The following is a 15,686-nucleotide window of genomic DNA, read 5'->3' as shown; positions in this document are numbered from 1 at the left end:
ACCTGATGGGTTAGATCTTATAAAAAACCTTTGCCTTGCAAGGATTTCTCTCATTTAGAGTAACCAGAGCCTTCTCTTTATAGCCAGATTATAAGCCCTTAAAATTAGGTACCACATTTTATTATGTGCCTTTTACCCACCATTGCCAATCCTGTAATTAATAGTATATTGTTTGGCACATAATTGATACCCAATAAATATCTATTGCTACAAGAAATATCATTCATGTGATCTTTGCTGATCTTGCCCTCAAATAAGGATCCCAAACCAACCAGTCAAAAGCATCTTCTGAAGAATCATAGAGATACCAGTAGAGCCTCTCATTTTTCCTAGCTGCTCTATTCTTATCAGACCATGACTTCAGGCATCAACATTACCTGCATCTGATGCCTTGTACCTTCCAGTCATCAAGGTTTTGTTTTACCGTGTAAGCTGTAAGTTTTCTGAGAGCAAAGCTTCTATTTCATTTAGCACAAGGCCAAATTTGTTAAGAATCATTAATTACTAAATGACTTACTTGATAAAAATAACCAAAAAGAGTAAGATCCCCAAATACGGTGTTCAAACAGTTGGCATTCTTTTTTTTTTTTTTTTTTTTTTGGCCATGCCTGTGACATGCAGAGGCCCCCCTGCCAGGGATCAAACCTATACCACAGCAGCAACCAAAGCCATAGCAGTGACAATGCCAGGTCTCCCACCTAGTAAGGCCACCAGAGGACTCCATCAAACATTCAACCTTCTTAATAATTACATTAAAATTATGGAGATCATCAAGCAAATACTGTAAAGTTATCACTGGCTAAAAAGATCTATTCATTGCTTGATACATTGAATTTTTTAGCCATTCAATAACAATTTAAAAAAATCATTGCTCACCAATGGGTATAGTTCTTAGTCTCTTGGCTCTAAGTGTGACTCCAGAATCAGAGCTTGTATAACTTCTATTTTATACATCTAAAAAAACTACCCAACTAAATTAATTCTCTTATCTGAAGAATTAAGTTCCTCTGTTTTGTGTAGCCAATGTTCTCAAATTTTTGTAAGCATCATAATCACCTGTAGGGCTGGTTAAACCTTGATTCATTGGGGCTCACCCCAGAGTTGCTGATTCCCAAGAAATGGCATGGCACCAGAGAATGTGTTTCTGACAAGTTCCCAGGTGATGCTCATGTTGCCTAGCCCAAGGCATACACTGAAAACCTTTGCTCTAGAAAATTTCGTCGCAGGTAGCAGACTAACAAAAGACAATTTCTCCCACTCAGAAAATTTAAAATGGTAAAATACAGAAAATGTAAAAAAAAGACAAAAAGCCCATGAAAAAGTACAGAAAACCTTGCCATAAGAAGATGGAGCAGTCTACTTCCACATGACCCGTTTTAAACTAGAACTCTTCCGTCTTTTCACTCCTCTTTCTCTCTGTATATTTCCTCTCTCCAAGTACATTGAAGGCAGTTACATATCATGTACATATGTAGATCACGATTTCTTTATTGTGCTTGCCACATGGCAGGCATATTCAGCAGATATTGTTAAACAGTTGGTCCATCTAAAAAGTAAAGTCATTGTTTTTTATAAATGACATTAGTTCATAAATAATTTTTTATTTGCTAGATTACCTAGAGTCCCACCAATTTGTTCATATTGGCATATCTAATGATGTCACATTAACTGCTGAATAAAATTATGTAAGAGATATGGAGACAGATTTATTTGGAGTTTCTCAGCTAGAGTTTTTTTTTCATTCTGCTTTTAACATATACTTGATTTTGTCTTTTTTGGGGGGTTTTGATGTACTATAATCATTTATTTGGTTTGTTTTCTGTTTTTAAATTTACTTTATTGAAGTATAATTAATTTATAATGTGTTAATTTCTGCTGTACAGCTAAGTGATTCAGTTATACATATATGCATTCTTTTATATTGTTTTCCACTATGGTTTATCACAAGATATTGAGTACAGTTCCCTGTGCTATACAGTATGACCAAGATCTTATTGTTTATCCATTCTATGTATAATAGTTTGCATCTGCTAATCCCAGACTTCCAATCCATCCCTCCCCCATTCATTCTCCCACTTTGCAACCACAAGTCTGTTCTCTGTGTCATATGGGTCATAGAGACACACACAGAGAAATGTATGTTTCTGTTTCGCAGTGAGTTCATTTGTGTCATGTTTAAGCTTCCACATAAAAGTGATATCTTATGGTATATTTCTTTCTCTTTCTGACTTACTTCACTTAGTATGATCATCTCTAGTTCCATCCATGGTGCTGCAAATGGCATTATTTCATTCTTTTTTATGGCTGAATAGTATTCTACTATGTATGTGTACCACATCTTCTTAATCCATTCATCTGTTGATGGACATGTAGGTTGCTTCCATGTCTTGGCTATTGTAAATAATGCTGCAATAAACATTGGGGTGCATGTATCTTTTCAAATTTTTATCTGGATATATGCCCAGAAGCAGAATTGCTGGATCATATGGCAACTCTATTTTTAATTTTTTGAGGAATTCCATCCTATTTTCCAAAGTGTCTACACTAACTTACATTCCCAACAACAGTGTAGGAGGGTTCCCTTTTCTTCACACCTCTTTGGCATTTGTTATTTGTAGACTTTTTGATAATGGCTATTCTGACTGATGTGAAGTGATACCTCATTGTAGTTTTGATTTGCATTTCTCTAATAATTAACAATGTTAAGCATCTTTTCACATGCCTATTGGCAATCTGTACATCTTCTTTGGAGAAATGTCTGATTGGGTCTTCTGCCCATTTTTTGATTGGGTTGTTTCTTTGAGTTGTTTGTATATTTTGGAAATTAATCCCTTGTCAGTAACATAATTCACAAATATTTTCTCCCTGTCATAGGTTGTGTTTTCATTTTGTTATCGATTTCCCGTATGTATAAAAGCTTGTAAGTTTGATTGGATCCCATTTGTTTATTTTTGCTTTTATTTCTATTGCCTTGGGATACTGGCCTAAGAAAACATTGGTACAATTTTGTCAGATAGTATTTTGCCTATGTTCTCTTCTAGGAGTTTTATGTGGTTTTACCATTTTTTAATTTTCATTTTCCTCATGTCTCTTTTCTTTATTTAATTCTTATATTTTATTTACTGTGCATTTTGGTTCTTGGTCCAAGTGTAGTTCTTTAATTGTAAATTTATTTATATCCCTTTTGATAGGAGATGGCAGTATTATTTAATATCAAGAATATGGATGTACATAGTTCACAGAATGGAAGAAAATATTTGCAAATGACAAAAGATTAATCTCCAAAGTATACAAATAATACTTTCAGCTCAATGTAGAAAATAACCTAATCAAAAATGGGCCTATCTAAATAGATAGTTCTAAAACAAAGACATACAAATAGCAAAAAAACACATGAAAAGATGCTCAACATCACTAATTATTAGAGAGATGCAAATCAAAACTACTATGAGGTATCATCTTACACCAGTCAGAATGGCCATAATCAAAAAGCCTATAAGCAATAAATGCTGCAGAGGGTGTGGAGAAAAGGGAACCCTCCTACCTAGTCAGTGGAAACGTACACTGATACAACCACTATGGGGAACAGTATGGAGGTTCTTGAAAAAACTAAAAATAGAAGTATGACATGCTCCAGCAATCCCACTTCCGGGCATATATCTGGAAATATGTATGACTGAGTCACTTTGCTATACAGCAGAAATTGGCACAATATTATAAATCATCTGTACTTTGATAATAAAAAAATATGTTTAGAGGACTGGAGATCTGATCACTGTAAAGGAAAAGAACAATTTAGAAATTTTTTTATTTTTCCTATACTTCTTAACTTTTTTAGCAAATCTGCTTTTTTTTTCGAAAATGAGGAAACAATAGAAATACAAAATAAGTAAATAAAGTAGGTCATTAGAAACTAAAAATTAGCATACCAAACTATATTCCTACAATGGTATTCTAAAGTGATGCTAAGCAATGACCCCCCATACTGACAGAGGTACCTTTGTAGGAAAAAAAAAAACTAAAAATCACCATACAAATGATAACGAAATACAAAAGCATTTGGAATCTCTTTTTCTTAGATATACTGATTATTAGCTGTTTTTCTTTTTAAATTTTCCTTCTCACTTCTGGTCTTCAAATTTTTCTGGCAAGGGAATATGATTATGCTTGGGAACCAACATGTTCTCATTGGATCAAGAAAAATGCTTCAAAACTGGCAGTAATAAACCCTCCAACTTTTTCTGTTCCTTACTTCCTTTTCCAGTTGATTCACTCTCTGTTTTCTCCAACATACTGGGTACTCTCAGTGTCCCAGGCTACTGGGACAATGTTGTAAATCATTGTCTTCTCTTCTTAAAGGCACAACCACTTGCCTTGGACCGTCTGGCTCACACTGTTTCCCTAAAGATTTCATGACTCCTCCAATAGCAATTTGCATGAACTTGTATTTGCATCTATCTTTCTGTGTTATTTTTGGCATTGTATTTGTATACTCCACCTCCAGTAGAGTCTCAGGGAGCAGTCATTTGCTCCTTTTTGAAGCCTCCACAGCTGAAACAGTACCTAGCAATGCAAGGTGCAGTGCACATTTGAGGAGGGCCAGGAGGCAGGGATGAGTTTGTCCTATTTCTGTGCCTGCCTTAGATTGCTTAGCTTGGGTTTCTGTTTAAAAGTACTTTTCTCTGAAAATGTAAGCCAAAAATAGTTATAATAATCATTTTTTCATAAGTAGTTATATTTAACATTTCTCTATGCATAGTTTATCATGGAAATCATGTGAACTACTGATTCTAAGAAACATTGCCAGCAAATGCACTGATTTTATTTAGTATGTGTTTGTGATTATAAATAAATATGTATATTTTAATGGTTGTCATGGAAATGCATTTATGTTGAAGAATGTTATTTTATCAATTATATATCCTAGATGTAAAAAAGTACTGAAAAATATGCTGGCCATGAAAAATTCTCAGTGCTCTCCTTTTTAAAGTAGTGCTATTTCCGAGGTATGCATGTAGGACGAATTACTAAAATTATTAATCTAGACTATAGACTAAGTTCTTTGAATATTTAAAATTCTTAAATTTTAAGAATGGTTAAGATCCAAAAATCAGGTATTGAATGTCAACAGTTTTTATAAATAGCTAACCCAGTTTTTAAACCACCTGGACTGGTGTTAAGATGTTGGGTGGGGTCCTTGCCTTCGGCAGCACATACGCTAAAATTGGAATTATACAGAGAAGATTAGCATGGCCCCTGCATGAGGACGGCACCCAAATTCATGAAGCTTTCCATATTTTTAAAAAGAAAAAAAACAGATGTGGGGTGGGGATAATCTGGATGCTTAAATGACGGATATATTCCTGATACTTATTTTCAACAAATTAACAACAAAACAAAAACAAAAAACAAAATATTCAGTGTTTATACTCATAGAACTCATTTGAATCAATTTCAGTTGGCCTGTATTATTATCTTGAAGTGTTTTATAATAGACCAAAAGTGGACATATAGTAAGTGGGGTTGCTCAACAGTTGTCCTAGAGAAAGAGAACAAATTGAAAGGCGTGTGTTCGAGAGAATACATGTGTGTCAGGGGGTAGTTAACAGGATTGGAGGATAGGATGGGAACAATGCCCATTGCTTTGATAGGCCCTCAGGTTTCATCTTTGAATGTGTAGGGGTTTCTCCTCATTCGGCACTGAACTAATGAATAGCGTCAGTAAAGAAATTTGTCAGACCTGGTGGTTCAATCGGGAGTTATGTAGAAAAATAGTAATGAACCCTAGGAAAATAAATAAGGGTAAGTTCAGGAAACATGACTAAAAATGCTGCACTGGTATAAATTGAATAATAAAATTCCTAGTCATATTTTGCTGTAAATAGAGGTTTGTGAATTTGTCATTCACCTTATTTAAAATTCAGAAATATTAAAGGTACGGGGTTCTCTCATTACAGAAATAATAGAATTCTAGCTATTACTGAGTTAGGGTCATTTAAATGGCTAGAGCATGTATTATATCAGTAAGTGGAACATCTGTATGAAACGTCCACCTGCTGATCTACTACCGCTCTGTGCACATTTCAATGAACCACACTTAATCATTTTAAGACTTCTTCTAATGAAGCCTTATCTAGATTAACATTTTAAGCACAAATACTTTTAGGCATTAAAACTCTAGCACTAAATGAAATTGCATTGTCTTGTTTACCCTTGTTGATTAATAAGCAATCTGTTAACTGTTAGAACAGTCCAATTGTGGCAGTAGAAGGAGATTAGTAATTCAGTGATGTTTGTGGATATAATCATCATTTCTCCTGAAGGCTCTGAATTAGAATATCACTTACACACTATCCGTAGGCAAAGAAAAGATATAATATTTTTAGACATGTGTATCCACTATTTTGCTTGAATCGTTCAGCTTAGGGTCATTGCAGCAATACAAATGCTTCTGGGGGCAAAATGTTATTTTGATGCATGCATATCCTTCTTAAATAGTGTGAATGTCTATTAAAAGAAACACCGCAACTAACAAATAATGCAGTAATAATCCAGTATCCTAATTTCTGTTTTAAAGACATTATTGCTTTGTTAATCAAGTTTCGGAAGAGAAATATTGCTTTTCTTTTCTTTTTTTTCCCCAAATAATAGCATTATATATCAATTTTTTTTGGCAATCTTATTTAACTTATTTGCAGCCAGTAGAAAACTAAACTTTTGCCTCCAAAGAATCTAGGAGTAAATTTGAAAAAGCTCCATTTCCTTTTGGGAGACTTTTCTGTCTTCTTTGTTTCCTGTGACTCTGAATCAAAGCATGTCAATCTGTTTGGCAATCATATGATCTAAATGACTTATTTCATCGTTAATCACCTAGATGTCAAAGTGGGACCCAACATTTTAGATGTAGAAATTAGGGGGGTTTTTTGTTTTTTGTTTTTTTTTAAAAGAGGAAGAGGAAAGAGATGCAGCTTAATTCACTGGCATTAGTTGAAGATCTATAGAAGATCTCCAATCTAAAGGCAGCTCTAGAGTCCTTGTCTTGTTGTTCATAGCTGAATGTATCACTACCATTTCAAATTATCATGGAAGAGGGGTTTCATGTTTTAGGGAGCTCTGCCCTATAAACACTCATGGATGGGTCCCTCTTTCTGTTGCAGTCCCTCTGTTGTGAAATCAAGCAGCGACGTCGTGGCGTGGCCTCCATCCTGCGATTATGCCAGCATCTTCTGGATGACCGAGAGACCTGCAATGTGAACCCAGACCACCAGCCCATGCAGCTGATCATTGTGAATCTTGAACGAAGGTGGGAAGCCATTGTCATGCAAGCTGTCCAGTGGCAAACACGGCTACAAAAGAAGATGGGAAAGGAATCTGTGAGTGATGATTTCTTTTTTTTAAACATAAAGCTCTTTCATTTTTCTCAGAAAAAAAGAAATTCTTTTAGGGCTTAGAAAATGTGTTCATCTTACAAGTGGTTTTGCTAATGAAAGAGATAGCTGTTTGTAACCACTAGAAGAAACTCCACTTATCATACATGGAGATTTATTTGCCTACTAAGAATTTGCATTTTAGACTCATTGTCTTTAAAAAAAAATTAAAAATCATATGGAGACTTTGCTTAACTTTCCCAAACTAAGCCATTAATTCTTTCCATCATTCCTTCACCAACAATAATCATTAATCCTACATACAAAAACCCCATGAAGATTTTTCTAGGAAGTGGCTTACCCCTCAGAGCATATGGAGCAATGTGAATACTCTACAGATAAGGAAGTGGTATAAAGCATCCCATCTATCATTGCTTTAGGTGATATGGATTAACACTGACCTCGAGTAAAACAATTGATCTCTGTTGATCCTGCTTAGAACTCCAGATAGAGTTGCATTGCTGAGATCGAGCAAGCTTTCTTTGAGGGTTTTAATGCAGTTTTTAACACAGGGATAGGGAGCTGTTTTATGAATTTTCCAAATTGACTCTGAGTTCAAGCTGTTGCTAGATGAAGGAAATATATATCACTACAGTTGTTTTGTTATAATACAGAGTATGCACTTGTCCAGAAAACCCTTTGTATCCTTAAGGGAAAGGATTTATTGATAAAAAGATTGCATCCCCAAATGACCTTGAAGTCACTGTCTGTTAGTTGAAGGCCTAATTCCCATGTTTGACTTACAGTATGATATCCAAACATACATACATACAATGAAAAGTTTTTCTTATATATTTATATTATCATTCTGTCTTCAGAAAGTTTACGATTCAAAACTGAAAATCAAAGGTAATAATATTTCCCCTCAAAAACAGTCTTCTCATGTGAATTCTAATTTTAACAAAGCCTTCATATTTGCGACCTGATGTGCTTGGCGTTGGGGACTGGGAACAGAAGAGACAATGAATCAGTAAGCCTTCTCACTCTTCTTGCATCTGTAGTTATGTTGAGTCTAAAGGGTGATTTTATCCTCAATCGTTCACTTTAATTGTTTTGAGCTGAAGTTGTTAAATTTCTTAAGACTTCCAAGTTATTACCAGTAATCAGATTCTACATAATTGGATGTCTTTTCTTGAAATGACCTGTTTGTTGTGAAGCTATTTAGCTAGAGTGTTTTCTCTTCTTTTCTTTCTTTTTTAATGTATGAAAGGGTAGAAGAGGTTATTTTTTATTCTATAATTTGAAAGCTCTAAGCATAGTAGCAGCTATAGTAAAATTTATATGAAAACCAACTGCACATGAGGAGGCTCTAACATTTTAGAAGCAATCAGACTGCTTTGGAGGAGACAAAACTGGTTTCTTTGGAGATTTGTTTGAAATCCTGTGACCAGAAGTACAAAACAAGATCTCTGTAGACTAGCTGTAGACGTTTTTATCCTACTTCTGTGGGAAAGGTAAGCTTTAGCCTTGAAACCCTGGCTGCTTCTTAGAGGCTGAAGCTACTATACAGATAGGTAGATAAAAACTGCAGTTAGAAAAAAGTCTCCCCTTTTCCTTAGGCTGGCTGCTGAATGTGTAGGTTTTGTGGAATGATGAAGGTAGCAAATAAGGTCCTCTGGGCTAAACAGGGTTGAAAATCACTGGAGAAAGGGATAGAAGAGTAAAGAGTGGCACTAATGTCAACAGTACGATGAGCAGGGTGCACCTTACCAAGGTGGAGATATTTCTGGCTTCTGATCTGTGTTGGTTGAGTCAAGAGTCCAAGTTGCTAGGCAAACAAATATTTCACCAATATGGGAAGCTGTCTTTGCAGAGAATCAGAAGCCTCTAAGTGGTCTGTTTGTTTATTCATCCAATGTACCCACTCCTATGCCATCCCCTTCTTGTTGTGCTCAGGGACTTTCAGGGACTTCCAGGTCCTGGGTCATACTTGCATATAGTAGATGTTTAAGAGACATTTGCTAAATGGTTGAATACATACTCCCATTTGATACGTTTTGTTTCATTTTAGCATTTGGTTTGGAGTTACTGTATCTTTATTAATTCTCAGTGTTCATATTCTCACAAAATGACTTTGATTTCCATTTCTCTTTGAATACTTCACCTTCATGAGACCACCAAGAAGATACCTTTTAACCTTTCTTCTTGTATGATAAGAATAGTGTTTCCAAGTTCTAAAATATGATGTGAAGTCCCTTATGGCATATTCTCTTTTCTTCAAGTTATTTCTGAAGGAAATTCTCTATGAGGTATTGGATATCATTCTGAAAATGTGGGCTAGGTTCTAACACTTAGAATTAGAGGCTCTAATTCTATCTCTGTATTATAGAATTTTCTTAATTAGTCATTTTGGATTTATATAAGTCATTATAGCTTGTATAGAGAGGTCACCTAATTGTCCATCCAGTGCTCCTCATTTTTCACTTTATATCTGTCTGTGTAATGATTTGATTACTATTAATCTTCTCCACTAGTCAAAAGAAAGCAGTCCCACAGCCAGTTTCTGCTCACCTTTGCATTTCTAAAACTCCACATAGTAGGTAGGGCTTAACAGGTATTTCAGAACATTTAAGTAAGTGAATTTTCTCTAAGTGATGCTTTATAGCAGTCAGAGAGTCAAAGGTAAATAAGATATTCTCCTTCTAAAAAAGTGTAGTTGATATAACTATACAAATAACTATAATGCTGGGTATGTTGAGGTAATTACTGGCTTCAAGCTTACAGTTAATACTGACAAAAATATGGAAACTCTTACATATTTTTCCATACTTTCTCTATTACTCAGAAAAATTCAGATAAATGTGCAAATGACAATTAAACAAACTACTCTGTTAGCTTTAACTAGGTATGAATCTATCTCTTTTTTTAACTGCAACAAAGAAAAGATCTGGTATTAAATTCTGGACGTTAAAACAGTCAAAACCCCAAAGCATGTTATCCCTTATATCAAGATTTTTAAATTGTAGAGTTCATTTTTGATGCAGTGGGTTAAGGATCTGGCATTGTCACTGCAGCTGCTTGGATCACTGCTATGGCATGGTTTGATCCTGGTCCTGGAAACTTCCATATGATGCAGGCATGGACAAAAAACAAGATTTGAAAGTGTATAATTATTTGATACTACGCTTTGTTCTTCCTACATTCATGTTCTTTATCCAGACTTACTTTGTGTTACCCATAGAAATATCTGTCTCTACTTTTTTAAGCTTTTTTTTTTTTGTCTTTTTGCTATTAGTTTGGGCCGCTCCTGCGGCATATGGAGGTTCCCAGGCTAGGGGTCGAATCGGAGCTGTAGCCACTGGCCTACGCCAGAGCCACAGCAACGTGGGATCCGAGCCGCATCTGCAACCTACACCACAGCTCATGGCAACGCTGGATCGTTAACCCACTGAGCAAGGGCAGGGACCGAACCTGCAACCTCATGGTTCTAGTCGGATTCGTTAACCACTGTGCCACGACGGGAACTCCTACTTTTTTAAGCTTTAATTCTAATTTTTGATTGAATATTTTTTATTTCTAGGCCCCTGCCTTCTTTCCTTATGAGCTAAACAAGATTGAACTTTGTTCCTTTGACTTCTTTCTCTGATTCAGGCTCCATGTTTTGGCTAAAATGTGCCTGTATTACTGCAAATCATCCTATTTGTCAAAATAGCATTCTGAATTTAGGGTGTATTTATTTTAGAGAACCAAGATTTTTATTATCTTAACACTTTAAATCTCACTTCCTACAACAGTTGCAAATTAAACTATATGAGCCAATCCATACCAATAATCTATAAATCCACTCAAGAATAATCTCTCTTAATCTTTGGCAAAGAGAAGATAACTTTTTTTTTTTTTTTTTTTTTTTTTTTTTTTGCTGAGAAGATAACTTCTTGATGGAGGCCACAGACCTTCTTCCTCTAAAAATACATGGGCAGATTCCCACTTCCAGCCATGGTAAAGGACCAGGATCCTTGGATCTGAAACAACTAAAAAACTGGGCAGAATCAGAATTTGCAAGATCTTGAATACCAGGCAATGAGAGAGATGAAATGATTGAAGTGATACCATAATTACTCAAATTTCTGCCTAGAAAGATTTTTCAGGTCACATTGTATAAGAGGAGATCCATGCAGAGAAGCTGACTCCATGAGTTGAGGAGACAGGTCTGAGGAGGACAAGGCGGCTCAAGTTGCTACAAGGCAGAGTACTAGAAAGGAGAGCACTGCAGAGAGGGCCCTGGAGCTATGCAGAGGGGTCCTCTCAAGTCTTCAAGAAAAGGAACCACCTGAAAAAATTAGAGAGGACAATCCCTGGAGCTCACACACAGCTGGGAAAACCTCCTTTTCCTATCAGTCAGAGAAGAAACCCTCATCACTCACAGGGCATATGACAGAGTACTAAGAATAGTTTTGCCTTAGTAATGGGGAAATATTAGACTAAATGTTGCTCTAAGCTTAAAAGCAACCCCTGAAAGGATTAGAACTCATTTAAAGTAATTTAACTACATCCCGGTAAAAAACTCAAGTATACTTACAGGCATACAAGTATCCAGCATCGAGCAAGGTAAACTTTATAGCTTCTGGCATCCAGTCAAAAGCTACCAGCATACAAAGAAGAAGTAAAATAGATTTGACAATGAAGGGAAAAAATTCAATCAGTAGAAACATATCTGGAAATGACAGACTATAGAATTAATAGATAAGAATGATAAAAGTTATTTTCCTTGTATTCCATATGTTCAAGAAACTAGAAAACATATTAAATAGAGACATTAAAGATAGCTGTCTAAAATCAAACTTCTGTAGGTGAAAACCGTAATAACTAAGATGAAAAATACACTGGATGGTATTAACAACAATTAGGTATTGCAGAAACATCAATTCATAAACCTGAAAACATAGCAATAGAAACTGTCCAAAATGAAACAAAGAAGGAAAAAAGACATAAACATAGCATTAATGAGCTGTGAGATAACTTCAAGCAACATTTTATATGTATATATATATATATGTGTGTGTGTGTGTATACTTGAAATTCCTAAAAATAGGACAGAGAGACACTTTTTGAAGAAATAATGGCCAAAATTTTCAAAATTTGATAAAAACTATAAATCCACAGATTCAGTATTTTAAAAAACCTTAAGAATAAGAAACATGAAAAAACTCCACCACAGGACATCTTGTTCAAATTGATTAAAACCAGTGATAAGAGAATATCTTCAAAGCATCCTGAGGAAAAAAGATACATTATATACAGAAGAATAAGAAGAGTTATAGCATACTTTTTTTCCAGAAATAATGCAAGTTAGAAGACAGTGGAAAAACAACTTTAAAGTATTATATCACTTATATCTGGAATCTCATGTATGGCACAAATGAGCGTATCTACAGAAAAGAAACAAACTCATGGACATGGAGAACAGACTTGTGGTTGCCAATGGGGAAGGTGAGGGAGTGGGATGGATTAGGAGTTTGTGGTTAATAGATTGCATTTGGAATGAATAAGCAGTGAGGTCCTGCTGTATAGCACAGGAAACTATATCCAATCCACTGTGATGGAACATAATGGAGAATAATGTGAGAAAAAGAATGGGGTCACTATGCTGTACAGCAGAAATTGATAGAACATTGTAAGTCAACTATAATAAATTTTTTGAAAAGTATTAGAATAACCCAGAATTTTATACACCAAGAAAATATCATTCAAAAAGGAAGACAAAAATAAATGGTTTTCAGATATCAAGACCCTGGAAAAAAATTATCACCAGCAGAATTGCAAGAAACATTAAGGGAAACCCTTTCAGGCAAATTTTTGAAAATGATGTCAGTGGAAACCTGAATTTTCACAAAGAAATGAAAAGCACTGGAAGTACTTACTGTGTGTGTTAAAATAAATTTTTTTTATTTTTTACATTATTTAAATCTCTTTAAATGATCGTAAGTTGTTCAAAGGAAGATAACAATATATTATGGGATTTATAACACGTGTGGAAATAAAACATATCTCAAGAATATCACAAATGCTAGGGAATGGAACTATACTATGACATGGTTCTTATATTAAGTATCATGATATCCCTTAAAGATAGATAAGATAAAATGTATACTATAACTCTTTAAAAATATAAGAAGTATAACAAATAGGCCAACAAAGGAAAGGAAATTAAATCATTTTAAACAACTCACATGATGCATAAAAAGAGGGAAAATGAGAACAAAAATAGATGTAAGAGATGGAAAATTGAACATACTGTTATAATTCTGTTAAATATAAATGGACTAAAAACCCCAATTGAAAGTCAGTTCCCATCATGGCTCAGTGGTTAATGAACCCAACTAGTAACCATGAGGTTGTGGCTTCGATCCCTGGCCTCGCTCAGTGGGATAAAGATCCTGCATTGCCGTGAGCTGTGGTGTAGGTCGCAGACGCAGCTCACACCCTGCGTTGCTGTAGCTGTGGCATAGGCTGGCAGCCACAGCTCCGATCAGACCCCTAGCCTGGGAACCTCCATATGCTGTGGGTGCGGCCCCAAAAAGACAAAAAAAAAAAGTCAGTAATTGACAGATTGTATAAGAAAGCAAGACTGAATCATATGTTGCCATTTTCAGTATATAGAAAAGTTAAAAGTAAAAATGGAAAAATGAATATAAGCTAAGGCACTGAAAGAATGTTGGAGTGGCTGTATTAAATTAAACAAAACAGAGTTCAGAGCAAAGAATATTACCAGGTATAAAAAAAGACTATTTCTTAATGATAAAAATGCTAATTAATTACAAAGATACACCAGTACTAAATGTTTGTGTTCTAGTATTTATAAATCAAAAATTGTACATCTACAGGAAGATAAAAATATGCAGTTTGGGGCAGAGATTTCAACACCTTTTCTCAATAATTGACAGTACAAGTAGATAGAAAATCAGTAAGAATATAAAAAACTTGAATTACATCGTAAATCAACTTGACTTAATTGACGTTTAAAACACTCCATCCAACAACAGAAGAATATACATTCTTTTCAAGTGTACAAAGAACATCTAACAAAATTGACTCTCTTTTGAGCCACAAAAAAACTCTCAAATTTAAAACGATTTATATTACACACTGCTCTCTGACTATAGTGGAATTAGTTTAGAAAGAAATATAGGAATTATATTGGGGGAATCCTCAAATATATGAAAACTAAATCAGCACTTATATACAACTCCTGGGACAAAGAAGAAATTAAAAAGGGAATTAGAGATAATTTTGAACTGAATAGAAATAGAAAAAAAATTAACATTTTTTGCCAACCAAAATAGTGCTCTTGGCTTTCACCTTATGGCAAAGTAAGTGGATGAAAGAAAATAATAAAGATAACAGAGATATCATTGAAATTGAAAAAAGAAACAAATAGAAAAAAATCAGCGACAGAAAAAGCTGTGGTTTTTTTTTGTTTTTTGTGTTTTTTTTGAGATCAGTGAAACTAATAAAGCTGTAGCAAGATTTCTCAGGAAAAAAGGAAAAGAGAAATTATCATTATCAGGAATCACTACAGATTCTACCAAAATTAAAAGAATATAAACAGAATATTATAAATAATTTTATGCCATTAACTTCAACTATTTAGATAAAAGGTACAAATTCCTTAAAAGTTGAAAACTATTGATGTTTACTCCAAAGGAAATACACAACTTGAATAGCTCCATATCTGATAAATAAATTGAACTATTAGTTTAAAACCTCCCTACAAAGAAAACTCCAGGCCTAGATATGGCTTTATAGCTAAATTATCCCAAATAATTAAGGAAAAAATAGTACTAATTTAATGTAAAATCTTCCAGAAAATTGGAAAGGAAGAAATACTTCCTAACTCAGCATTAGACATTATAAGAAGATTACAGGTTTGCCCATTGTGGCTGAGTGGATTAAGGATCCAGAATTGCCACAAGCTGTAGTGTAGGCCACAGATGTGGCTCAGATCTGGTGTTGGCTATGGCTGTGATATAGGCCTCAGCTGCAGCTTCTATTGGACCCATATCCTGGAATATGCCACAGGTGTGGATGTAAAAAGAAAAAAAAAAATTTAATTTAAAAAAAAGAAAGCTACAGACCAATATCCCTCATGAATATAGATAAAATTTTAAAAAATGTTTATCAAAAATTAACAATATATAAAAGAACACATTATGACCATGTGAGGTCTAGAAATGCAAAATTAGTTTGAAACATTTGAAAAAAATCAATATAATTTACCATTATCAATAAAAAGGAAAACTATGGCCCACTGGGTACAGA

General features: G+C 34.6%; 1 protein-coding gene across 16 annotated transcripts in view; it reads left to right on the top strand.

The window, feature by feature from the left end:
• The window catches only part of AKAP6 (A-kinase anchoring protein 6), a 548,607-nt gene that overhangs the window by 493,889 nt on the left and 39,032 nt on the right, over nt 1–15,686 (top strand). For all 16 annotated transcript variants that reach the window (XM_021099861.1, XM_021099874.1, XM_021099867.1 and 13 more), the window contains one exon: nt 7,158–7,373. In XM_021099861.1, coding sequence (XP_020955520.1) covers nt 7,158–7,373 — 216 coding nt within the window. The remainder of the gene's footprint in view (nt 1–7,157; nt 7,374–15,686) is intronic.

This window comes from Sus scrofa, chromosome 7 (assembly GCF_000003025.6).
Source record: "Sus scrofa isolate TJ Tabasco breed Duroc chromosome 7, Sscrofa11.1, whole genome shotgun sequence".
Classification (NCBI taxonomy): Eukaryota; Metazoa; Chordata; class Mammalia; order Artiodactyla; family Suidae; genus Sus; species Sus scrofa.
Note: the sequence above shows the minus strand (reverse complement) of the source record. Positions and strands in the feature narration are given on the sequence as shown.